Source organism: Drosophila persimilis, unplaced genomic scaffold (assembly GCF_003286085.1).
Source record: "Drosophila persimilis strain 14011-0111.01,24,50 unplaced genomic scaffold, DperRS2 tig00000002-arrow-pilon, whole genome shotgun sequence".
Taxonomy (NCBI): Eukaryota; Metazoa; Arthropoda; class Insecta; order Diptera; family Drosophilidae; genus Drosophila; species Drosophila persimilis.
Window position 1 is genome coordinate 14,587,067 of NW_020825289.1, and position 22,880 is coordinate 14,609,946.

The 22,880-nt window shown below is 50.5% G+C and overlaps 2 protein-coding genes and 11 non-coding genes across 14 annotated transcripts; 12 read left to right on the forward strand and 1 right to left on the reverse strand.

The window, feature by feature from the left end:
* Nucleotides 1-274: 274 nt before the first annotated feature.
* On the reverse strand, nt 275-2,610 carry LOC6592343 (N-acetylglucosamine-1-phosphotransferase subunits alpha/beta). Its single transcript, XM_002018254.2, has 3 exons — nt 2,502-2,610; nt 1,029-2,440; nt 275-978 (listed from the first exon to the last, which is right to left on the reverse strand). The coding sequence occupies exons 1-3, from the start codon at nt 2,593-2,595 to the stop codon at nt 490-492; spliced, it is 1,995 nt and encodes a 664-aa protein (XP_002018290.2). The 5' UTR covers nt 2,596-2,610; the 3' UTR covers nt 275-489.
* A 958-nt stretch (nt 2,611-3,568) lies between these two features.
* LOC6593066 (helicase domino) lies at nt 3,569-22,765 on the forward strand. Of its 2 annotated transcripts, XM_002018252.2 has the most exons (15): nt 3,569-3,683; nt 4,281-4,941; nt 5,010-5,319; nt 5,539-5,839; nt 8,611-9,426; nt 9,649-10,939; nt 11,252-11,438; nt 12,287-12,423; nt 12,504-12,690; nt 12,964-15,126; nt 15,432-15,650; nt 18,498-18,533; nt 18,614-21,673; nt 21,737-22,156; nt 22,544-22,765. In XM_002018252.2, the coding sequence occupies exons 2-15, from the start codon at nt 4,292-4,294 to the stop codon at nt 22,547-22,549; spliced, it is 9,783 nt and encodes a 3,260-aa protein (XP_002018288.2). In that variant the 5' UTR covers nt 3,569-3,683; nt 4,281-4,291; the 3' UTR covers nt 22,550-22,765. The 2 variants fall into 2 exon arrangements, with proteins under 2 accessions (XP_002018288.2, XP_026841029.1); XM_026985228.1 differs by having other exon boundaries at nt 21,737-22,765.
* LOC6592342 lies at nt 5,355-5,462 on the forward strand. The gene has a single exon (XR_047986.2). It is a non-coding gene; the product is annotated as a small nucleolar RNA Me28S-Am2589 (small nucleolar RNA).
* LOC6592341 lies at nt 7,510-7,644 on the forward strand. The gene has a single exon (XR_047985.2). It is a non-coding gene; the product is annotated as a small nucleolar RNA psi28S-3316 (small nucleolar RNA).
* On the forward strand, nt 7,661-7,801 carry LOC6592340. Its single transcript, XR_047984.2, has one exon. It is a non-coding gene; the product is annotated as a small nucleolar RNA psi28S-3316 (small nucleolar RNA).
* LOC6592339 lies at nt 7,842-7,986 on the forward strand. The gene has a single exon (XR_047983.2). It is a non-coding gene; the product is annotated as a small nucleolar RNA psi18S-841/snoR66 (small nucleolar RNA).
* Nucleotides 8,046-8,178, forward strand: LOC6592338. Its single transcript, XR_047982.2, has one exon. It is a non-coding gene; the product is annotated as a small nucleolar RNA psi28S-3316 (small nucleolar RNA).
* On the forward strand, nt 9,467-9,575 carry LOC6593075. The gene has a single exon (XR_047981.2). It is a non-coding gene; the product is annotated as a small nucleolar RNA Me28S-Am2589 (small nucleolar RNA).
* LOC6593072 lies at nt 11,494-11,634 on the forward strand. The gene has a single exon (XR_047979.2). It is a non-coding gene; the product is annotated as a small nucleolar RNA psi28S-3316 (small nucleolar RNA).
* LOC6593071 lies at nt 11,668-11,812 on the forward strand. The gene has a single exon (XR_047978.2). It is a non-coding gene; the product is annotated as a small nucleolar RNA psi18S-841/snoR66 (small nucleolar RNA).
* LOC6593070 lies at nt 11,872-12,012 on the forward strand. The gene has a single exon (XR_047977.2). It is a non-coding gene; the product is annotated as a small nucleolar RNA psi28S-3316 (small nucleolar RNA).
* On the forward strand, nt 12,046-12,190 carry LOC6593069. The gene has a single exon (XR_047976.2). It is a non-coding gene; the product is annotated as a small nucleolar RNA psi18S-841/snoR66 (small nucleolar RNA).
* On the forward strand, nt 12,758-12,867 carry LOC6593068. Its single transcript, XR_047975.2, has one exon. It is a non-coding gene; the product is annotated as a small nucleolar RNA Me28S-Am2589 (small nucleolar RNA).
* Nucleotides 22,766-22,880: the final 115 nt, after the last annotated feature.

Consider the following 22,880-nt stretch of genomic DNA (forward strand, 5'->3'; position numbering starts at 1 on the left):
GCTCAGCGGGCGCTCAAATTTTGCGGTAATCATCGACGCGCCAGGGGAGGCGAGCCAGTGGAAGAGATGGAGATGCTAAGTGCTGGCAGCAATCTGGGGAACTGGACAGCAGCCAAACCAATAAACCTAAAAAAACTAATTTAATATAACGTTTTCTGTAAGAATACTATAACTGCAGCAGCGGTGTGCCACAGCAGCTAGCTTTTGTTGGGCCCTGCTTCTCGTTTCGATCGACTTGGAAGGCCATTGATAGAGAGCGCTCAAATTGAATTGCTTCGATTTTGAATTAAGTGTTTATTATTTAGTGTATTCGACTGCTAAAGAACACAACCGTTGCACTGCAAAGCCTCCATTTTGCGCTTAAACATCTAGAAAAATAGCCTTGCACATGGCCTAAAACTAAATTTGACTATGATTGCATGCAGAAATGGCCAATATCTCAAAAGTTACAACGTATCACATTACAAAAGAAAACTCTCCCGTCCGATTCTACAGGCGCTGTACACAGCGCCTCACAAACTTGGCCTTGTGGAGGCACATGAAGCGCAGTAGGAAGATGATCAGGAGAAGGCTGACGCCATAGCCCACAACGAGGACGGCACGCTTCCGACGACGCCACCTCTGGTAATCGCGCCAGGATTCGTAGCGATTGCGGAACTGCGGCGGCAACTCGAACTTACTGCGTCGCGGGAAAAACGAAAGGTAGAAGTCCTCGAGCAGATGGCGCACTAGATCGTTGTCCTCCGTCCGCCTGGCATCCAGATTGTCGTTGATGCAGTTGAACTTCCGCGGATTACGACGCATCTTGTCCAGGGACTCCACAACCTCCGTGAGATTCGAGGTGAGCATCATAAAGTTGCTGTGCAAGGACCGCTTCGGACTGATGTTGTAGCGGTATCTGGAGCGCTTCCCAAAATTGGACGTGAGGGCTTCGGCCAGCAGGGGGCAGCGGACGACCAGTTCCCGCGTTATAGTTGGCTGTGAAAGGAACAGTTAGTTGTTTTCTTCGAGCTATTCCAGTCACCTACCAGATTGGAGTCCTCGTAGCGCTCATAGACCAACGTCGAATGCACCACTGTATCAGGGGTGACATATAGGCCCAAGGCTCGGGTGCAGTTCTGAACAACCTCCTCAAAGTAGTGCATCGCCGACCAGTCCAAGGGCGGGGAATACATGCGAGTGAGAAATGTACGCACCTCCCGGTCTGACCAGGTTCCGGAAGCATCCGTGTCAAAATCGTCGAAGATCTCCTCCACGCTCAGCAGCTGCGTCTCGCTCATAAGGAAGGAGTAGTAAGCAAAGGCGTACTGTAGGTCTGTGGCTGAGCGGAAGCGCTGATGAGCCGTGTCCAGGACCTGCTGCGGGAAACGGAGCTGCATGGCGTCAACAATATCGCGGTCGAGCAGGAAGCCCACGTGAGCCAGGACATGGCGAGCCTTGAAGCCATAGGCCTTATTCAGCAGCATGTTGGTGACAATTAAGGAGTGCGAATAGATGTCTGTGGATGACTTGAAGTCCTCCTTGTGCAGTACGTTACGCTGGCTCGTTGGCATCACTGTGCTGCTGTCCTCCAGATCGGGATTGAGTGACATTAGCTTATCCTTGTTGAAGCGCTCCACAATGCGCCGTAGCTCGAGCAGGGTGGACACGTTTCGATGCCGCATTACATCCTTGAAGTTCGAGGAGCTCTGCTTGATTAGCTTCTGCAGGCCCAGGTGCGGGAATTTGTGTATTGTAGAAGGAGCTGCTTCCTCCTCGTGCGTCTCCTGGCTGTGCATGACGATGTGGGAGCCGTCCGGCTGCTCCGTATCGCTGCAATCCCCGCCATCGAACTGGCATGCATCAATGTTGCAATGGCGGTCACAGGCCCCATCTCCTATATACGTCCAGGGACAGTCCAAGGCGCAGTCGGGCACCATCCAAGCCTGATAGACCCGAACACCTTCTGCCTCCGTATACAGATCTTCCGGAAAGAGCGGCGCCCCCAGGAATATATCGTCGTTTAAGTACAGAAATCTCTTGGACAGCGTTGGAATACGATGCAGGAATGTCTCGATGGCCGCACTAGAGAACGTCGGCAGCTGCGCCGGGTCGGGGGCCAGCACCTCGTGGGGAACCACAGTGACGCGCTCGTAGCTAAGATCCAGCCAGTTAGGAATCTGGCCATTGGTCACAATATACACGTGGCGAATCCAGCTGGCGTGCTTCTCCAGCGAGCGCAGTGAGTACCGCAGCTCATTCTTATCGTCGAACCGCGAGGGATCATAGTTGGGGTCAAACCGACTGATGGCCTCGATGAAGCTGGGATCTGAACCGTTCACCCAGGTATAGACGACGTCGATGGGCGTGCAGGGGATGCTGTTGTCACTAATCTGGTTGTCCTCGGATATAGACATCAGACTGCCACCCAGCCAGAACATCAAGCACAGCCCGCCAACCACTGGTACGTAAGAAAAACTACGATTATTCCAGATGACAAGTGTCCAAAAATTAGATCCTACCCGAAAACAGCTGCAGCTTGCGGCGCGACTGCATCTTCAGCTGCTCGATGGCGCGCCGCATTTTACGTTGCCACGAACGGCGGCGCAGACGCATCCTCAGAGACTTACAGTGCACATTTCATTGATGATTTCATCGTTAAAAAGAAAACAACACACAAGTGAAATGGTTTGTTTTGGTTTTTGACCTAAATCAATTAACCGCACGATAGGCTATGGTCACACTGACAATCAACGATATCTGTAGGGTGACCGTTTACGGTATTTTTTGAGGACAAAATTGAACCGACGGTATATTTACGGTATATCGGTATATAATGGTAAATTTTGCCAATTTTCAACGTTATATAGAAATCAAATAAAAGCAAGTATTTAGAATAAACCAGTTAAGTAAAAAGTAGATTTATTAATCGTATAAAATTATGTGGGCATGGCCAAATGTTCTATATAGCTAGTAATATTCAACGGAAGATCAAAATCGAGGAATATGTAAAATAGATCTTCAATTCGTCAGTATATTTACGGTATATTTTTTTAATGAGATGGTATGTTTCGGTATATTTCTGAGGGTCGAACGGTATATTTTATCAATAACCCCGCGGTCACACTGCTGATCTGCTCCAGTGATGTAAGTTTAATTAAAAACATCGATGTCGATGTCCATCGATGTTGTCAAAATCAAACATCGATGTTGGATTGATACATCGGATTTATTCTTCGATGCATCGATGTATGAGCGATGTTTCAAATCTTTCCCATTTGATTATAAAACGAATATTCCACAAAGGAAAAATTAAACTTGAGCTTTCATAGCAGTCTTTTACATATCATAGGACTAAACGGAAAAATATTTAACATAAAAGAAATGATTATGTTTTGCAAGACATCGATACATCACTCAACATCGGTAGCAGCAAAAACATCGGAAAACATCGGCAGAAAAACATCGATGCTCGATGCATCGATGTTTTTGTCATCACTAATCTGCTCACTTCCTGTCAAAATCGCGTCACGCGTTTTTTCCGCAGACAAAAAGTTATTTTTAGTATTTAGTGCAGAAAATACGGTTTAATTCATACATAATTGAGTGCGGCACGGTTTTTACAACGCGTCCGCTCAAGTTTTCTGCACGGATGTATCGCAGAGATGTGGATATTTTGTGATTAAAATTTCTCCCCATCTGAGGTAGGCGTAAGAAAAATTGTGAAAAAATGTCTGCCCAGTATATAAAAGTGGCTGCTGCGCACACCAACACAAAGAACCGACGCCATATCGTATATATGGTCGTCTCTTTCTGACTGCGGCGTTTTCGCACATGTTTGAGAGAGATGGCTGATAGTTTTGAGAGCTAAAATGTCTTGAAATTTAAACAAATATAATTCTTACAGTTAATTGTGAATATATGTACTTTTAAATGGTGGTCACGTAATCTGGCCTTAGAAAACGCGTGTGTAGAGAAAGAAAAATCGAAGAAAATGCCAAGCGCAGAGTTGCATTTTCGGTGCGTTTGCGTGCAACGAGGAGGGGAAAAGTTTTGTGATAAGCTCATTTCAGGATGACTCTTATTTTATTGCTTAGCTTTACTGAAACTGGATACTACGCTTAGCATTTCATATACACCGTAGAAGCAAATTTTAAAAAAGTTATATCAGGCAAAAGGTGGGTGCAGAACATGTGCTCTTCTGCCGGATGAGCCGAAAGCGGCAAAGCGAATGTTTCCCGCCAAACCAATGATAATTCAAAATAATAGCGAAAGATCCATATCGTTTGGTGTACTTGCAGATGTCTCAAACATGAATGAAGGTAATTCAGCAGGAGGGGGGCATGAAGGGCTAAGCCCGGCCCCTCCTGCTGTGTCAGACCGCGTAACTTTACACTCTACGGAAAAATCAGTTGCACTCCCAAAATTGAACACAACAACAACGGCGGCTACAACAACAACAACAGTGACCAGCAATAGAACAACAGCAGCAGCCCTACCGGCTTCCCGCTACTCAGCACAACCGAAAGGAGTCCGTAGTATCAGTAGACAACACCAACAGCAGCAGCTGCCCAGTGCGCAGCTGCCTGTGCCGCTGTCGCCCTTGCCGCCACAACAGCAAACGACAGAGGCAACGGCAGCCACGCCAGTAGCAGCACCACCTACAACCACAAACACACTCGTCTCATCCGCCCACTCCGCCACCACGAGCATCATAGAAGCCTCCGCCTCGCCGCCGCAGGCCAAGCGTCAGCGTTTGGACAACAGTCCGAACTCCAGCCAGGCGAGCAGCAGCATTGTCGGGACTGCCAGCAGCAACATTGTTGGCTCCCTGCTGCCGGCTTCTGTGGCCTCCAGCAGCGAAGTCGGTGGGGTATCTTCGGAAGCCCTGCAAGACTCGAATGCGCTCAAGAAGCGCATTCTCCAGCAGAAATTGCAGATTTTGCGTACTCTTAAGGAAAGGTATGATCGATTATCGCGCCATGCATAGTGCGGCTTTTCGTGCTCACGCTTTAAATTCCCCTCCACAGGCATCTTGAAAATGTGTCCGAATACTTTTACCTACAAAACGGCGGCAGTATGATGGACTACCCTGCGTGGCGTAAAAAGACACCAACCCCGCAATTCATCAGCTACAGCAATGCAAATCGTATAGATCAGCTGGTACACGAGGATAAACCTAGCACGTCAGCGGCATCCGGTGCGGCCCAAGCCCAGAGAACTCCAACTCCGCAACAAGCAACACTGGAGACGACGACGACGACGGTGATAAGCGGAACAAGCAACACCGGGACGACTGGACAACAGGTGGACGGAATCAGCAATAGCACAGTGAAAGCGGTTAGCAAAAATTACTATAAACGCCTAGATATGTTAGCCAAGTGATGTTAAAATTCAACTGAGCGCCGTTATCGGTCTATTTTTGATTGATTTTGGCTGTTAAAAGGATGTTCGCAGTTGCGAGGCATTTGTCTGATGGAATATTGTTATCAACTACCGTTGACCGCGTAGGTTTTATTTTACAGAATACTAAAGATTTTTTTATCTGTTTTTCCCCAGAATACGCAATCTCAATTGCCAGAAAAGATTGGCAGCAGCACTACGGTAACTCCCGCAGCTGCAGGGGCAGCAGCAACAGCAACTGCAAGCCACTCGACGAGCAACAGCAGCAGCAGCAGTCCCGCCCCAGCTGCAACCACACCAGCAGCAAGCACATCTACCACCACAAGCGGCAGTCTAGTCGAGGCAAGCGGTAATGTTCATCCACCGGAGGCGGAGATCAAGATTCCAGCCGTGGGCGCCACACCAGTGGCCATTTCAACAAAACTACCCGCCGCTGTTGTCCAGCTAACGCAGCAAGGTAAATTTGATGTATTCAATGGATCCCCCAAAAGTGGATCAAACCTCTCATTTTTACCATTATTTTTGTTTGTGTTTTCGTTGTGTTTGTTCGACTGTTCGATCAAAAGATACTGTATTTTCTGTTACTGCGTTTTTACAAGATGTTTTATCGTTTCTTTCCATTCCTTTCATTATTTTTCCTATGTTAATGCCAAATTGAAATTTTAAAATCATTGCCAAAAAACTTTAGCCAACTGCATACCAACTCGAACTCCTGTAACCGAACCGTAACCGTAACCGTAACCGAATCGTGCCAACTGCCAACGCACGTCCTGCACTCACATGAAACCAAAATAAACATATTTAAACTCATTTATATTGAGGCCGCCATCTAATACTATATCCTACTATGTCCTACTAATATTTACCACAAAATCAAATTAAAAAACTAGCAAAACTCAGTTGCTAATTTTGTTAGTTTATACACATACACACGACACACATTAACACGCTATACTATCCCAATGGACCCGAAATTCTTAGTCGAGAATTACGCGAAAATCAAACATTTTAAATTAACGGAATCAGCTCCGCCGAAAATCGTAAACTAAATCGCTCACCAGCACAACATGCTCAGCGCTCATTTATGGATTTCATACGATAGTGCCGATGTTTAGTGATTTTCATTCATAATATGAATTTGTGCATCACAATCTATCAGTGATTCCTGATCATGTTGTGCTGATTTGCAGGCCTTATTCGATATCTTTAAAGATACAATTTTATCCACTTTTGGTCCACTGGGATGAAAAACATTTCTTTGTATTTACGAATGTTTCTGATTTCCAAATTTTGTTTATTACATTTTTGTTTGTTCTTCATTTGTATGATTTGTATTTCTGTTCTCGCTATCACATCCCATGCAAATACCCTCCCCACATATGTACATTCCTATAACGCACACACTCTCAACTCACCATAATTGTATCGTTATCGTTATAATATAGGTCACATACCCGGTAGACCTTTAGGAGGTCGTCACGGTATGGTCTTCGGTCAAATACCAGCTCCTCCTGCTGCCGTAGGAAATTCTTCTGTACCTTTGGTGCCAGGTGCTTATCGTTCGCAAACTAAACACAAAACAAAACTACAAAAATATCAAAAAACTAAAAAAAAAAAAGAACAAATATTCTCAGCAAAGAAAAAACATTATCGTTTTGATTGAAATTCTTATATATAAACTAAACATTTTGTCTGTTAATTATTGAATATTGAAGCATTTTATTTATCATTTTCCAAGCGCAAAAGTAGTGCATTTATTGATGTGCCTAAAGTTTCATTTATTTAATTCGTTCCTTCTAGAATTGGTGTCTTTTTGTCCTTAGTTAGTTATTAATTGGATTTGGATTTGGATTGGTATTGGTAAAACTGCTTAAAGTTTGATTTACGTTTGAATTGAATAACTGATGAATGTACATTTTTGATTGATTCGTTGATTTGTAAGCAAGTTAGCAAACTTAAGCATACTTAGAAAATTTGATTGCGCGTTGATATTCATGATCCACATGATCCATTATCCATTGGGATTGTCACACCACCAGTTGGGCCACCACTTCTTCTCACAAATCGCCTATTACCCATCATTCCCATCATTAGCTCTAGCCTAGTTCTATAGCTCTCAAGTTAACCCGCACCTAAAAGCGTTTTCTTGATAGTCTCTTTGAAATGCTCTTGAAAATCGTAGATGTGTGCCATAGCAAGGCTCAGTTGCAAGTGATTCTGCCCCATCGATGGCAGCAGAATCATAATAAGCTGGCTACAGATGATCCTTGGGGGAGATAGCACCTAAAAGCGTTTTCTTGCCAGCCCAATAAATGCTCTTGAAAATCGTTGATGTGTGCCAGACAAAACTTCTCGCAACAGCAAAGTGATCGGAGTTCCATTCATTGATGACTCTGGTCCGTTTACGTTGTGAACACCATGAAACCCGTGAGATATTGTACCAGTCGGAGTCCAATTTAGGCAAATGCACTCTGTGTCACATTGAAACACAGCCTCATGTGATGACAATTTGTTAGTTTGCTAGATCAAGTGGGAACGGGGCGTCTTATCCATGTGGTTGGTCTTTAACCAAGCTGATCACATTGAAAACGCATCGTACATCCTAGTAATAGTCGTAATTCCAATAGAAAACTCCGATCCCAATGATTGGTATTGGGAATAGCAGCACCTAAAAGCGTTTTCTTGCCAGCCCAATAAATGCTCTCGAAAATCGTAGATGTGTGCCATAGCAAGGCTCAGTTGCAAGTGATTCTGCCCCATCAATGGCAGCAGGATCACCATAAGCTGGCTACAGATGATCTCAGAGATGGGTACGAAAGAAGCCCAATGCCCAATGCAGTAGCACGTGACCTGGAGGATCCGTAATCTACTGGTTTCTCCACCAGTGTGGAGGTCGAAGCAAGCGCACGCTATGTCACATTGACGGCCCAGCCAGTGGCTCGTGGCTCATCCATGGATTCGGGCGCCATACGAGTATTAGGAATAAGTTTGCATGCAGTTGCCATCTATTGTTGCGTTCTGTTTGTTTAGCAACCGATTCGCAAGAGATTCTCATGTTTATTCCATTCATTCCTGTTGCTTTCCTGGTAGATCAGATCTTTTTTAATTGATGCACCCACCCTCCAGCATGCCTCGCCACGCCACAAGTGGACCTTAATGACTTGATTGATCTTTGAGTTGCAGCTGAATGGCCATATTAATCACATTTATTTTGGTTTCTATTCCAAGGTGGCACTCCACTGGTACCCTGCAGCACCGCAGTTGGCTCGACGACGCTCCGGCGCACCCAGAGCCACAATAATGCCGGAAGTGGCAGTGGAAGTGGAGCCATCGCAACGGCAACGGCGGGAGGCACTTCTACGACGCCGCTGTACACGGGCAATGGTCCGACGAGTAGCGGCAGTGGAGCCATCACGCCTGGCACTCCAAGCGGGAGCCTGCTCAGCCCAGGACTAGCCCTGACTGCCGCTGGCACACCGACCAGTGCGGCGCAGGAGTTCTCGTTTAAGGCCAAGCAGGAGGTGTACGTGATGCAGCGTATATCCGAACTACAGCGAGAGGGATTATGGACTGAACGGCGCCTGCCCAAGCTGCAGGAGCCGAGCCGGCCGAAGGCGCATTGGGACTATCTTCTCGATGAGATGGCCTGGCTGGCGGCTGATTTTGCCCAGGAGCGCAAGTGGAAGAAGAACGCGGCCAAGAAGTGCGCCAAGATGGTTCAAAAGTACTTCCAGGAGAAGGCCAATGCGGCCCAGCGGGCCGAGAAGGCCCAAGAGCTGCACCTGAAGCGAGTGGCCTCCTTCATTGCTCGCGAGGTGAAGTGCTTCTGGTCGAATGTGGAGAAGTTGGTGGAGTACAAGCACCAGACGAAGATCGAGGAAAAGCGCAAGCAGGCCCTCGATCAGCATCTCAACTTCATTGTCGGCCAGACCGAGAAGTTCTCTCAACAGTTGGTGGAGGGCATGAACAAGAGCATGGCGGCCGACACACCCAGCCTCAGCCTCAATTCCAGCCGCCTCACCTCGCCCAAGCGGGAGTCTGATGGTAAGAAAATTTCAAATACAAGATATCCTTTCAGCAGAATCAGCATATGATGATAAAATACAAACTGAAACGTTGTCGTGGTCTATTTTTGAACACTTCGATGTTACCCTGGGATGGTCGCATTTGCGAGGCATTTGCCTGATGCTTTCACGTTTCCTTTTACCGATTGCCGGGAGACGTCAATAGGTTGCTTATTCTCGATTCTCCCCCTTTCATTTGCAGTTGAGTTTCGGCCAGAGTCTGGCTCTGAGGACGATGAGGAGACCATTGCCAAGGCGGAGGAGGAGGCGGCGGACGTCAATGAAGAGGTGACGGCCCTGGCCAAGGAATCTGAAATGGACTTCGACGATTTCCTGAAAGACTTGCCTCCCGGATATCTGGACAATCGTGATAAGCTCATAAAGGAGGAGGAGCATACCACCTCTGCGGTGAAGAGCGAGACGCACGACGAGGAAGACAGCGACGGCGACGACGACAGTGAGTTCGAGGCGAAGGAGGCAAGCGAAGACGATGAGAACACCATCAGCAAGCAGGAGGAGGCCGAGCAGGAGATCGATCACAAAAGGGAGATCGATGAACTGGAGGCCGACAACGACCTGCCGGTTGAGCAGCTGCTGAAGAAGTACAAGTCTGGAAGAATCAGTGATCGGTCGCCCAGTCCCAAGCGACGCAAGCTGGAGCCTTGTAGCGCCCCAGAACTCGACTCGGATGACGATTCCACGGCAGTGGATGAGGAATCCACTGACGGCAGCGATGTGGATGCCAGCGAAGAGGATGATGACGAAGATCTCTCCACGAATGAAACCGAAACGGAAGTGGAGGAGGACGACCAGGAGGATGGCCTCAAGAGTCTGTTGACAGATGCGACTGTCGATGCGGGCGGAGCAGCAGCGACTGCCGGCAGTGACAGTGCTGGTGCTGGGGCTGCTACTGCCGGCGCCAACAAAGACGACATGCTCAATGATGCCGCCGCCCTGGCCGAGAGTCTCCAGCCCAAAGGCAACACCCTGTCCTCCACCAATGTGGTAACTCCGGTGCCCTTCCTGCTGAAGCATACGCTGCGCGAGTACCAGCACATCGGACTCGACTGGCTGGTCACGATGAACGAGCGCAAGCTGAACGGCATCCTGGCCGATGAGATGGGCCTGGGGAAGACTATTCAAACGATTGCCCTGCTGGCGCACCTCGCCTGCGCCAGAGGCAACTGGGGACCGCATCTGATTGTGGTGCCATCGTCTGTGATGCTCAACTGGGAGATGGAGTTCAAGAAGTGGTGTCCCGGCTTCAAGATACTCACCTACTACGGCTCCCAGAAGGAGCGCAAGCTGAAGCGCGTCGGCTGGACCAAGCCCAATGCCTTCCACGTCTGCATTACCTCCTACAAGCTGGTCGTCCAGGATCAGCAAAGCTTTCGCCGCAAAAAGTGGAAATATCTAATCCTAGACGAGGCCCAAAACATCAAGAACTTCAAGTCGCAGCGTTGGCAGCTGTTGCTCAACTTTTCCACCGAGAGGTAACCCCAACTCACCCCCTACCCCACTGTAGTTACCCGTATGACAATCTGTTGTTCTGTTTTGTTCTGTTTGCCTGCCAAAAAGCACCAAAAATCAGTAACCATGCGACTGCTAACTAGCACGGGGACTACGCTTGGGTGCTAAAATTAATATCGTTATAATGCCGCATACTAAACCAGAGCATGCTAATCCCGCCCTAGAATGCTTGTGGCCCTGTTCTGAGACAACCCTAAACTCGCACTGGCAGCCACTCCCACACCCGCACTTCCCACGATTGCACTCGAATAATCATTCATTTCTCTCTCCCATAGACGCCTGTTGTTGACGGGAACCCCGCTGCAGAATGACCTAATGGAGCTGTGGTCTCTGATGCATTTCCTCATGCCCTATGTGTTCTCCTCACACCGCGAGTTTAAGGAGTGGTTCTCCAATCCGATGACGGGCATGATCGAGGGAAACATGGAGTATAACGAGACTCTGATAGCGCGTCTGCACAAGGTAAGAAGCGTTTCTCAGAATACTTATCGTCACAGATAGTCCCGTGAGGTATTATAGCACCTAAAAGCGTTTTCCTGCTAGCCCAATAAATGCTCTTGAAAATCGTTGATGTGTGCCAGACAAAACTTCTCGCAACAGCAAAGTGATCGGAGTTCCATTCATTGATGACTCTGGTCCGTTTACGTTGTGAACACCATTGATATTGTTGTACCCTTCGGAGTCCATTTTAGGCAAATGCACTCTGTGTCACATTGAAACACTGCCTCATGTGATGACAATTTGTTAGTTTGCTAGATCAAGTGGGAACGGGGCGTCTTATCCATGTGGTTGGTCTTTAACCAAGCTGATCACATTGAAAACGCATCGTACATCCTAGTAATAGTCGTAATTCCAATAGAAAACTCCGATCCCAATGATTGGTATTGGGAATAGCAGCACCTAAAAGCGTTTTCTTGCCAGCCCAATAAATGCTCTTGAAAATCGTTGATGTGTGCCAGACAAAACTTCTCGCAACAGCAAAGTGATCGGAGTTCCATTCATTGATGACTCTGGTCCGTTTACGTTGTGAACACCATTGATATTGTTGTACCCTTCGGAGTCCATTTTAGGCAAATGCACTCTGTGTCACATTGAAACACTGCCTCATGTGATGACAATTTGTTAGTTTGCTAGATCAAGTGGGAACGGGGCGTCTTATCCATGTGGTTGGTCTATAACCAAGCTAATCACATTGAAAACGCTCCTTACACGACCTCACCGCTATGATAGCAGCACTAAGCACTATAATCCTAGTTTTAAGCTTAATATCGCTGTAATTGACACTTTTTCGTCGTTGTGTGTCCTTGCAGGTGATTCGGCCGTTCCTGCTGCGACGCCTCAAGAAGGAGGTGGAGAAGCAAATGCCAAAGAAGTACGAGCATGTGGTCATGTGCCGTCTGTCGAATCGCCAGCGCTACCTGTACGAGGATTTCATGAGTCGCTCCAAGTAAGTACTGCACTGCACTCCACTGCACTCCACTCCACTCCACTTTAAAACTGGAAGCTAATTCGATTTATAATTCGCAGAACGAGGGAAACCCTGCAGACGGGCAATCTACTGAGCGTGATCAATGTGCTGATGCAGCTGCGGAAGGTGTGCAACCATCCGAATATGTTTGAAGTGCGTCCGATAATATCGCCGTTTCAAATGGAGGGCATTACATTCCACACGCCGCGTCTCGTCTGCGACATAATGGAGTATGATCCGTTCACGGTGAGTCCCAGGTCACAGAAGGGTGTTTCCTCCCTCCCCCAACATTTACCCTTATTGCTCCCTCTGATTGAAAATGATGTTAAACTGTCACTGAAAGTTGGGCTCAATCTGTTTTGGAGCGAGTCGTAAACTTGTCCCAGGATGTTCGCATTTGCGAGGCATTTGTCTGATTCAATCGCCCAGTTCCCCGTCCCCTGTCTCTCAGGCCAGTTGTAGCTCTAGCAATATATGTATGTATCTGAATCGACTGACAAATTTCTATCTCGCCAATAGCAAATCAATCTGGAAACTGTGAATCTCCTGCTGCTGCATCTGGAGGAAACATTAAGCGCGTACGTATCGCACAAGTGCCGCCTGCTCGCCCCGCCACGCAAGTTGATCGAGGAGATCGACAGCGCCCCACAGCCACCACCGCGCTGCCCCAACGGCAAGTATCGGTTTCACATACGAGTGCGAAGTGCGGAGCTTGCGCAGCGGCTCAAACTGAATGCGGTGCGAGTGGGCGCCAGTCCGGCCATGCGGCTGGAGGGGTCCAAGATTGTGCCAATGCGCACGCTCTTGCCCAGTGGAAGGATCATGAAGCGTATCGGTGGTTCCATTAACCCCATTAATATGGCATTAAAGCCGGTTGTGATCAACAGCGTGATTACGACGTCGTCGACGACCACAACCACTATAGGAGGATCGGCATCCTCTCCGGGGGCCAACGCCGTCTTGGCCAACGCCAAGCTGATGACTGCACGCTCCCATATGAATGCCCCAACGCCGGCCAAGGTGACCAAGACGATGCAGGATGGAAAACCCTTTTTCTACCTCACGCCAACCACAAATGCGGGGGGAGCCGGTGCCCGCCTGACTCTCACCAGCAAGACATCGTCGCCGTCGTCTGTCACAGCGGGTGTCAATGCGAGCAGCATTTCGGGGACAGCTACCACTGGTACAGTATTAACATCTCAGCAGCTAATCAAGGAGCCCATTGTCAGGGATCTGGCGACGCATGTGAAGAGCACGGCGCAGAAACGGAGAATAGCCAATGGAAGCACGGGTATCGAGGAGCAGGAGGAGGAGGAAGCAGAGGATCCTTACAAGGTCCAGGAACTCATTCAGATGCGCAAGGAGCAGCGCCTGGCCTCCCTCAAGCGCATGGCCACGATCAATCGTCGACGTACCGATGCGACTCCCATCTACGGCCAAGACTGCCGCGGGGCCATCCAGCGGTGCATGCAGTCGACGCGTAACCTGCGACGCTCCACGTGGCAGACACGGAGCTTCTCCAACTGCTGCACGGCGATGGCCCATCGCGATGGATGGTCCCTCAATCACCTGCTCAAGACCTTCGAGCAGAGGTGTGCGGAAATGGCGCCAATCTTTAGTAACTTTGTGATTTATGTTCCTTCGGTGTGTGCTCCGCTGATCCGCCGCTACGTCCAGAATCTGTCCTCCACGCACTGGCAGTACGAGCAGCAGATCGAGAGCAGGGTGGGACAGACCCTGCTGCCAAAGCTGGACCTTCTGCATCCCATTATCTCGGCAATGACCACACAGTTTCCGGATCCGCGGCTCATTCAGTATGACTGTGGCAAGCTGCAGACCCTGGATCGTTTGCTGAGGCAGCTGAAGGTCGACGGCCATCGCGTGCTGATATTCACGCAGATGACCAAGATGCTGGACGTGTTGGAGGCCTTCCTCAACCACCACGGGCACATCTACCTGCGACTCGATGGATCGACGCGCGTCGAGCAGCGTCAGATCCTCATGGAGCGCTTTAACGGGGACAAACGGATATTCTGTTTCATTTTGTCCACGCGATCGGGCGGCGTTGGCATTAATCTGACGGGCGCCGACACTGTCATCTTCTACGACTCTGACTGGAATCCCACCATGGATGCGCAGGCGCAGGATCGATGCCACCGCATCGGGCAAACGCGTGACGTGCACATCTACCGCCTGGTGTCCGAGAAGACCATCGAGGTGAACATCCTCAAGAAGGCCAATCAGAAGCGAATGCTTAGCGACATGGCCATCGAGGGCGGCAACTTCACCACAACCTTCTTCAAGAGCTCCACCATCAAGGATCTATTCACAATGGATCAAACCGAGCAGGACGAGACCAACACCACCACCCCCCAGGAAGTCGTCAAGTCCGATGAGAAGACGGAGAAAATTGTCACGTCGACGACGACGACCGCTACCGCGACCTCCGGTGTGGAAACGGAGAAGCAGTCGCTGCGAGCATTTGAGCACGCCCTTGCTGCCGCCGAGGATGAGCAGGACGTTCTAGCCACCAAGACGGCCAAGGCCGAAGTGGCCGCAGATCTGGCCGAGTTCGATGAGAATATTCCCATTGCGGATGATGCCAACGCCGAGGCAGGCGTCGGCTCCTCTCAGGGTGAGATGAGCAAGGCCGATCTGGAGATGCAGAATATCGTCAAGCAGGTGAGTCGCGACTGTTGATTGATTGATCGGGGATGGGTTGCGGGTATGGCAGGGCTTGCAATTTATATTGAATACCGTATCTCGATGCGCATTCGATTCAGCGAGCACTGCCGAGAGAAACTTCCCTTCGGGGAGTATACGTTCAGACATAGTCGAAGCGACTAACCCACGCTCGATTATATCACTCAACGTCTAACATGGCTAGCTCTCGAATTTAGATGTTATGATGGACAGATCGTGTCAGTGAGGATGTGGAGTCAAGCGTGTTCTAATAATTATTGCATTTGTCTTCCCCCCACTTGTAGCTGTCGCCCGTGGAACGCTATGCCATGCGGTTCGTGGAGGCCACTGGAGCTGCCTGGACGGCGGAACAGCTGCGCGCCGCAGAGGCCGAGCTGGAGGCTCAGAAGCGGGAATGGGAGGCCAATCGACTGGCTGTTATGCAGAAGGAGGAGGAGCTACTCAAGCCGGAGGCCGAGGCTGAGGAACTGCTCACCTACAGTCGCAAGGATTCGAGTAATCAGGTTAATGTCAATACCAAACAAGATTCCCATTCATCCAAAAAGCGAGCCCCAGCCAGTAGGTCTCAGCGCAACAGGCAGGGTCAGCAGCACCAGCTGAGCAGGAGTGTGAACAGCAGCCACAGTGGCAGCAGTAACCAGAAGAGATCAGTGCCGCCTGCGGTCAGTAGTAGTCCGGCGCAGACGTCGTGTCGGCGTCGTGTCAGCCTCAATGTGAGTGCTCCTCCAGTAGTGTTGGGGTCAGGGTCAGGGACAGGGACAGGAAACAGCAAGAGGTCGACGACTGGGGGCAAGAGCGGCTCGTCTGTCAGACGGAACACGCGACTCCATTCGTTGGGTGTGGTCCATGTGACCAATGCCCAAACACCGCCCACTAGAAAGACAACACGCACAGCCCTAGCTGCAGGAGCGGCTGCGGCTGCGGCTGCCGAGGAGGACTCTCCTGTGGTCGCCGGCGAGCGTCCCAAGCGGCTGTCGGCCAACATTGCCATGAGCAAGATGATGAAAACGCCCGTCCTCAAGTCCACTCAAATGAACAGCAGTGGAAAGAGCAGCAGCAGCAGCACCACCACCACGCCTCCAAAGCGAGTGTGTGGAGATAGCACCTCTGTTTCGGTCACTTCTCGGCGAAGGCTGCTGAAAAGACGAGCTACGATAGCTGCACCCTTGGCTATTCCAAGCGATGAGGATGAGGACGAGGACGAAAATGACAATAATACAGAAAATGAGGAGGAGGAAGTGAGTGTGGCAGATGAAGACGATGACAATGATGACGATGAGGAGTTGAGTGCAGAAGATGATGACGATAGGGCATCCGCCTTGGAGGAAACAACAACGCAAACCGAAGAATCCCTAAGTGAAAAAGGGAACGGGGCTGATGAGGATGAAGAGCAGGAAACGCACGTGGACATCCTCTCCGAGGACTCGGAGAGCAGTTATGCCACAGCCGGAGAAGTTACCGGAGAAGGAGAGGCCGAATCAAATGCCAGCTTGGAAGGCTGTTGGAGTGCCCACGATCAAGTGCAAGACACCACAATGACCAGCTCCACGTACTATAATGTGAGCGAGGAGACGGACACAGATGAGCCCAATGATCCCTTGGCGCATGCCAAATCAGAGTCGAGCAAAGAGCAAGCCCTTCAGAGGCAGCAGCATCATCAGATTCTGTCGGATAAGAGCGATGAGAACGAAACTGTTGGCCACACGCCCCGCACTCGATCACGCGGCTCTGTGAAGATCAATCTGTGGACCCTGGACATGAGTCCCGTGGCGAACACCCTGAACCGCAGCGGTTCGAACAGAAGCATCAAGAAGAACGAGTCGACGCCCAGAGAGGTGCATAGCGAGCCCAGGCGCAGGGTAGTGACTAAGAGAATGGTCAAGACGGATGGTAACATCGCCGTTAACAAGTCGTCAACACAGCACAAAAGCACGGCCGGGACGCTGCATCCATGGATAACCAAGACGCCCAAAGTGATGTTACGATCCACGCCGCTTCCTGCCACAGCAAGCTCTGGAGCACACGCAGCCACAGGAGCAGTCTCCTCCTCAAGTGGGACAACGAATCGGTGATAACAACGAATGTTTGTCAGTATTACTTGTAGTATTAAAAGCCAGTTAGCCAGCCAAACCAGCTGCGGTGCGTGTGTGTGTTGTGCACGTTTTAGTGGGTGAATCGTCCTCGGAGAGAGAGCGAGAGAGAGCTTGTCGTCCTCGAGCTGTTTACAGGGCGAGTATTTATAGACTGTAACAAGTTTCCTTCTATCAAACATACATACTATATATTCATGTGTGCTAAGGTCAGTTAGTGATTAGCCGAATGGCAGAAATCTAGGATAACAAATTCACTTGGATCGATAGGATAGCGATGAAGATGGGAAGATGGGGAGACACACTATAGAGGGATGGATAGGTAGTAGTTTAGCATAGTAAGACCTCTCATATTGTACATAGATATATACATATAGCATATAATTAGCAGCGTGTAATCAGGGCCACTCCAAGTATCCAAGCATTAAAATCATAAATGATTTATTACTTTTCATCAACCGAACATTTCGCTCCCTAAAAAACTGTTTTAGTTCTTAAGCCGCGAGGTATACCTGTAAACTAGAGTTTAAATATTTTGCATTTTATAATTTATTTTATACTCTTAACTTAACGAAAGCAAAGCAAAACGGAAACCTTAACCATCTTAAGACTTTGCGAATAGATTGACTAACAAATAAACCAGAACTCAATTCGTGTGTTCCATTGTATAAATAATGATAGATCAACTACAGATCTATCTAAAAACAAAAAAAATCAGAAGCAAACGAAACTGAAACTAAACTAAAACTAAAAGAAAAACTAAAAGACGTTGTGGTTTTTATTTACGGACTCATTTCGTGCGTAGCCCCTATATTCCATTTAGAAGAGACAATTGCACAAAAGTTGGGAAAAGAATAAGCGCGTAAATCTCCATCCAAAGATTGTTAAATATTATTTTCTCCAAAGAAATGTAGAATTCTGTTTTGGTGTCGTATATCCGAAAATCTGTCGTGTGTCTGAGATCTGTTAGTTCCGCGTGGAGTCCTCTTCAATATTCTTGCCATCGTAAAAAATCATACATCAAATCAAATCGAATCCCAATCCAATTATCGTACGAAAGCTAGAAACTGTTCGGAATGAAAGCTACAACGCCATCAATTAGCAATTTTCAATTCAATTCAAATCAAAATAGTTTCTAAGCCAACACCAAAACAGAGTTGCTATATCCTGAAAATAATGTGGAACGTGTATTCTTTTCTTTAACTTTCTTGCCTCTTCGTCTGCTTTTGGCTCTGCTTCTCCCATTGGCCCCGTGTCCAGGTCTGGATATCACGCAACACGATGGAACAGATGCCGGTAAGTGGATCGGATCTCCAGTATCGGAGATTGCATTGCCTTGTCTAATCTGAATCTGAATCTCCTACGGAAATATATAGATGTGGTGCCCGCCCACGCCGCCGCAGGACAGTGAGAACGACATCTACATAGACCACTCTCTGTCGTTTATGTACGACCTAGTGCCAATCGCGGAACTGGACCTGCCGCCCGTCTACGTGCGCAAGGAGAACAAACGCTCGCGCTCCGAGGCCGGCTACGATGGCAGTCGGCGCACCAACAAAATGCGACGGGAGGACAACTGCGCGCCTCCCAAGTCGCTCTTCGATCGCCCGACGCCCCAGCTCTCGCGGCTGCGTCGCGAGCTAAAGAACCAGCGCTTCCGCGGCAGCTTTAAGCCCAACTCTCCCGTACTGGGCATGAAGCCACAGTTGCCCGTTAAGCCGTTGACCGAGCCGGAGGCCATGAGCGAGTGGTGCATCTTCGAGGACATCGCCATACTGCACGTGCTGGTCAATCTGCAAGGCTTGCCCTGCAGTCTGGTCCAGCTGGCGCCTGGTCAGACGCCCAACTGGGACCTCGTCTCGGAGATGGTCAATTTCTGCTCAAAGACGTACCGCTCGGCCAGGCAGTGCCGCTACCGCTATGAGACCCACATTCAGCCGCGCGAGGAGGGCAAGGTGGTGGAGAGTCCCAAGAAGCAGAAGAAACTCAAACCGACCTTGCGCACCGAGTACCTCAAGAGCCCACTGCGCTACCTGCGCACCACCCAGCTCTATGCCAGCGACAACAACGCCTCCTTCTACAAGGTCATGCGCTCCAGATTCGACAGCATCAAAACGGCCTACCTAAAGAAGGCCCCTCCGCCGAAGCGACAGTTCAGTGCGCCCAGCCTGATGAACCCCAAGCACATGGAGGTGCTGCAGGAGTTTGGTATACAGAACTATGACCAACCCGTGCCCCCGCAGAATATTGCTGCCATGAAGGCCAGCAAGATCCGGGAGAAGCAACGTGGTGGTCAACAGTTGTTGCCGCCGCAGTCCCAACAGCAGCAACAGCCACAGCAACAACAGCAGCAGCAACAACAACAACAACAACATCAGCCCCAGCAACAGGCGCCGCAGATGCAACAGCAGCCTCAGCCCCACCAACAGCAGGTACAGCAGCAGCTGGCCACAGCTTCACCCGTTCCCCAAACTCTTCCCATACAACAGCAGCAGCAACAGCAGACCGTGGAACTGGTGCAGCAGCAGCAACAGCCCATCAACACGAACACAACGGTGGCGGTTCCCTCCGCCGGGCAGCTGCAGCAGTTGCAAATCCAGCACTTAACCAGCGCCAACGTATCGCCCGGCCAGCAGACGGCCATTCTCCTGCATCAGCCCCAGCAGCAAATGCGCACTCACCCGGTACAAGGCCAGCAGTCCGCCACGCAACAGCTGGTGAAGACCATTGTGGGAACCTCTTCAAATCTGACGGCAGGACAGCTGCAGCAGCTGGCCCACCAGTCGGCCGCTGCCAACCCGGGCCAATCCAGCGTCAGCGTGGTGCTGACAACGCCCGTACAGAGTCTGCCGGCCGTTGTTCAGACACAGTCTGGCAGCGCGGCCCAGATCGTGTCCATCTCGTCACAGACAACGCTCCCCGTGAACAGTTCCCCGCAGCTAGGAAGCATTGTGCAGACCCAGACCCTGCCCCAGGTCGTCTCCGTGAGCACACTGCCCACCGTGGGTTCCGTGCTGACCACCACTGCCAGTCAACAGCAGCAACAGCAGACCACGGCAGTGACCACACTTAACACCGCCATGCTGCGGGGTCAGCGAATTGTGTCCGCTTCCACGGGAAACACGCTGCAGCAGCGAACAAATGCAGCCGGACAGTCGATTGTGTCCGTGCCCAACCTAGGCCAGGGCGTCAGTCCCGCCCAGTTCCAGACGCAACTTCGTCTGGCCGCAGTGCCCACGTCCCCAGCCACACAAACACAGCTGGTGACCACCAAGGGCATTCCAGTGACTGCCCTTCAGCAGGGAGGGAAGACGACGGTCATTCCCGGAACCCAGCAGCCGGGAGGCGCTCACATCCAGCTGTATCGCCAACGTAGCCTCAAGGTGCTGCAGACGCAGCCGGCTCCCGTTGGTGGGACAGCAGGCGGTGGAGTGGCCACTGCCAATCTGGTGCAGACAGCGGGTACTATCATCCAGGCCGGCAACATGCCCACCCATGTGACCAGCCAGAAGGTGGCCGTCTCCGGAATGCCGGGAGCTGGCGTCGTACAGGCGGCCAACGTCGTTAGCAGTGTCCAGATGCACGGCCAGGCCCGGACGCAGTTCATCAAGCAAATGGCCAGCAAGCAAAGTCTGCAGCGTCAGGTGATATCGGCGGATGGCAGCACCACATCAGCGGCAGCCGGAGACATGCTTCTGGTTAAGCGACACAACATACTGGCCACCCAAAAGGCCCAGCAGGCGACGGGCGCCCTCTTCACCACCACCACGGCCGTTCAGCAACAGCAGCAACAGGGACAGCTGCCAGTGGCCGGACAGGTACAGCCCCAGCAGGTCACCCAGCAGCAGATTGCATCCCTGGTGAAGGCCTCCACGGCGGCGGCAGCCAGCGGGAGCAGTGTGAGCGCGGGTGGAGTCACAGTCTCCGCCACGGGTCCCACGGTGCAGGCGGGAAGCGTGAACATCCCTTTGCCGCAGCTCAAGTCCGGAAGCCAGATCAAGGTGACCATGCCCATGAGGCATCTGCAAATGCAGCAACAGCTGACGATGCCGCGCAAGATCAGCCGAATGACACAGCTGGTAAGCGCCAGCGGACAGCCAACGGCCACCAACATTGTGTCCGGTCCCCAGCCGCAGCAGCAGCAGTCTGGCGGTATGACCGTCACCGGTGGGGGAACCCTGCCCACGGTGGCAGGCCAACAACAGCAGCAGCAGAAGGTGACAACCGGTGGAGGTAGTGTCCAGGCCCAGCTGTTGCACATTCAAAACACCAAGACGCTGCCCAGCTCGGTGACGGTGCAGCAGTTCCAACAGGTTATGCGCAGTGGGCAGCAGGGGACGTTGGCCACCACGAATCTGGTGCTGGGCAAGACTAGTGTCGGACGGGTCATACCCGTGTCGGTGGCCTCGCAGGCCAATCAGCGGCAGACGATCCAGGTAGGTTACCTATCCAAGAATTCCTCTAGAGGAATCAATCAACAATCCTCTCCGCTCTTGCAGGTGGTATCGGCCGCCTCTGCCCAGGCCCTTGCTGCCGGCAGCCTGCGCACTCACGTGGGTAGCCCAAGCATTGCCAACGCCCTGAAAGTGGCCGCTGGGGGCCAGACCACGCAGCAGACCCTGATTGCTGCTCTGCAGCACAATCAGCGGCAAAATGCCAGTCCCGTCCGGCTGCAAACCACTGCCGGTGGGAACCTGCTGGCTGTTGTCCAGCAACAACAACAGCAACATCAACAACAGATTCAACAACAGCAGCAGCAACAGCATCAGCAACACACTAGCATCGCTGGGCCCACATCGGGGCCCGCTGAGGTGATGACAATAACGCAGACCACCACTACCTTGCCCACGGTGAGCGGTCTGCAGCAGCAACAGCAGCAGCAGCAGCAGGGCGGCATGTCACAACCCACAACGCAACAGGTACGCAAGCTGGTACAGAAAAAGATCATGATACGCAGCGAGAAAGAATAACATTTAGCGCATAGTCGGTCGCAAAGAGCCGCCAGGGCACGCAATCGGCGGAGCATCTCGAGCATCATCTCCACCGTCGCTTCCACAGCCACAGCCACCACAAACACCACCAATTCAAACTCAAACTCGAACTCGAACTCCAGTCCCTACTCCACAACCACCACAAGCACAAGCATCACCAACTCGATCAACTGCCAAACAATTTGAATCTTTCGAATCAAGTTTCGACCAAATTCCGAACACTCATACCACGTCGATCTTCATGCATTCAATCAATTAGTCAAATAGTTCAGTCATTGCTAAATTGATCTCAATTTCTGTCGATTGGTTTTGCAGCCATGAGCGATGGCGATGGGCGATCGCTCGACAGCTGTGGAGGATTTGGAAAAGATCGTGCTGATGACGATGACGATCGCTTCACTCAGCTCGGGGCGTGGCCGCCGAATTACTTTTACCAATCATAGTGTACCGTAGCCTTAGTTTAATTCGCAATAACTCTTAAGTACCTATAGTAATTACTGGCAAACTGCCTGCTTTAAAATAAACTTGTAAATTGTAGTCATCTAAGCTCTCCCCTCGCCCCCCGCCGTATGTACATTTGTAAATCCATCAAATACTACATACTACAAATTAATAAATGTACATCTATTTAGTCTATAATTTACTTATGCTA

Bases quoted from the DNA above. Each gene is read 5' to 3' on its own strand.
- LOC6592343 (XM_002018254.2), bottom strand. From the start codon at position 2,595: ATGCGTCTGCGCCGCCGTTCGTGGCAACGTAAAATGCGGCGCGCCATC. The intron at 2,441-2,501 runs GTAGGATCTAAT...CTTACGTACCAG, and splicing joins CAAGCTGCAGCTGTTTTCGG to TGGTTGGCGGGCTGTGCTTG. The intron at 979-1,028 runs GTAGGTGACTGG...TTCCTTTCACAG, and splicing joins GCTACGAGGACTCCAATCTG to CCAACTATAACGCGGGAACT.
- LOC6593066 (XM_026985228.1), top strand. From the start codon at position 4,292: ATGAATGAAGGTAATTCAGCAGGAGGGGGGCATGAAGGGCTAAGCCCG. The intron at 5,320-5,538 runs GTTAGCAAAAAT...GTTTTTCCCCAG, and splicing joins GCAATAGCACAGTGAAAGCG to AATACGCAATCTCAATTGCC. The intron at 11,439-12,286 runs GTAAGAAGCGTT...GTGTCCTTGCAG, and splicing joins TGATAGCGCGTCTGCACAAG to GTGATTCGGCCGTTCCTGCT.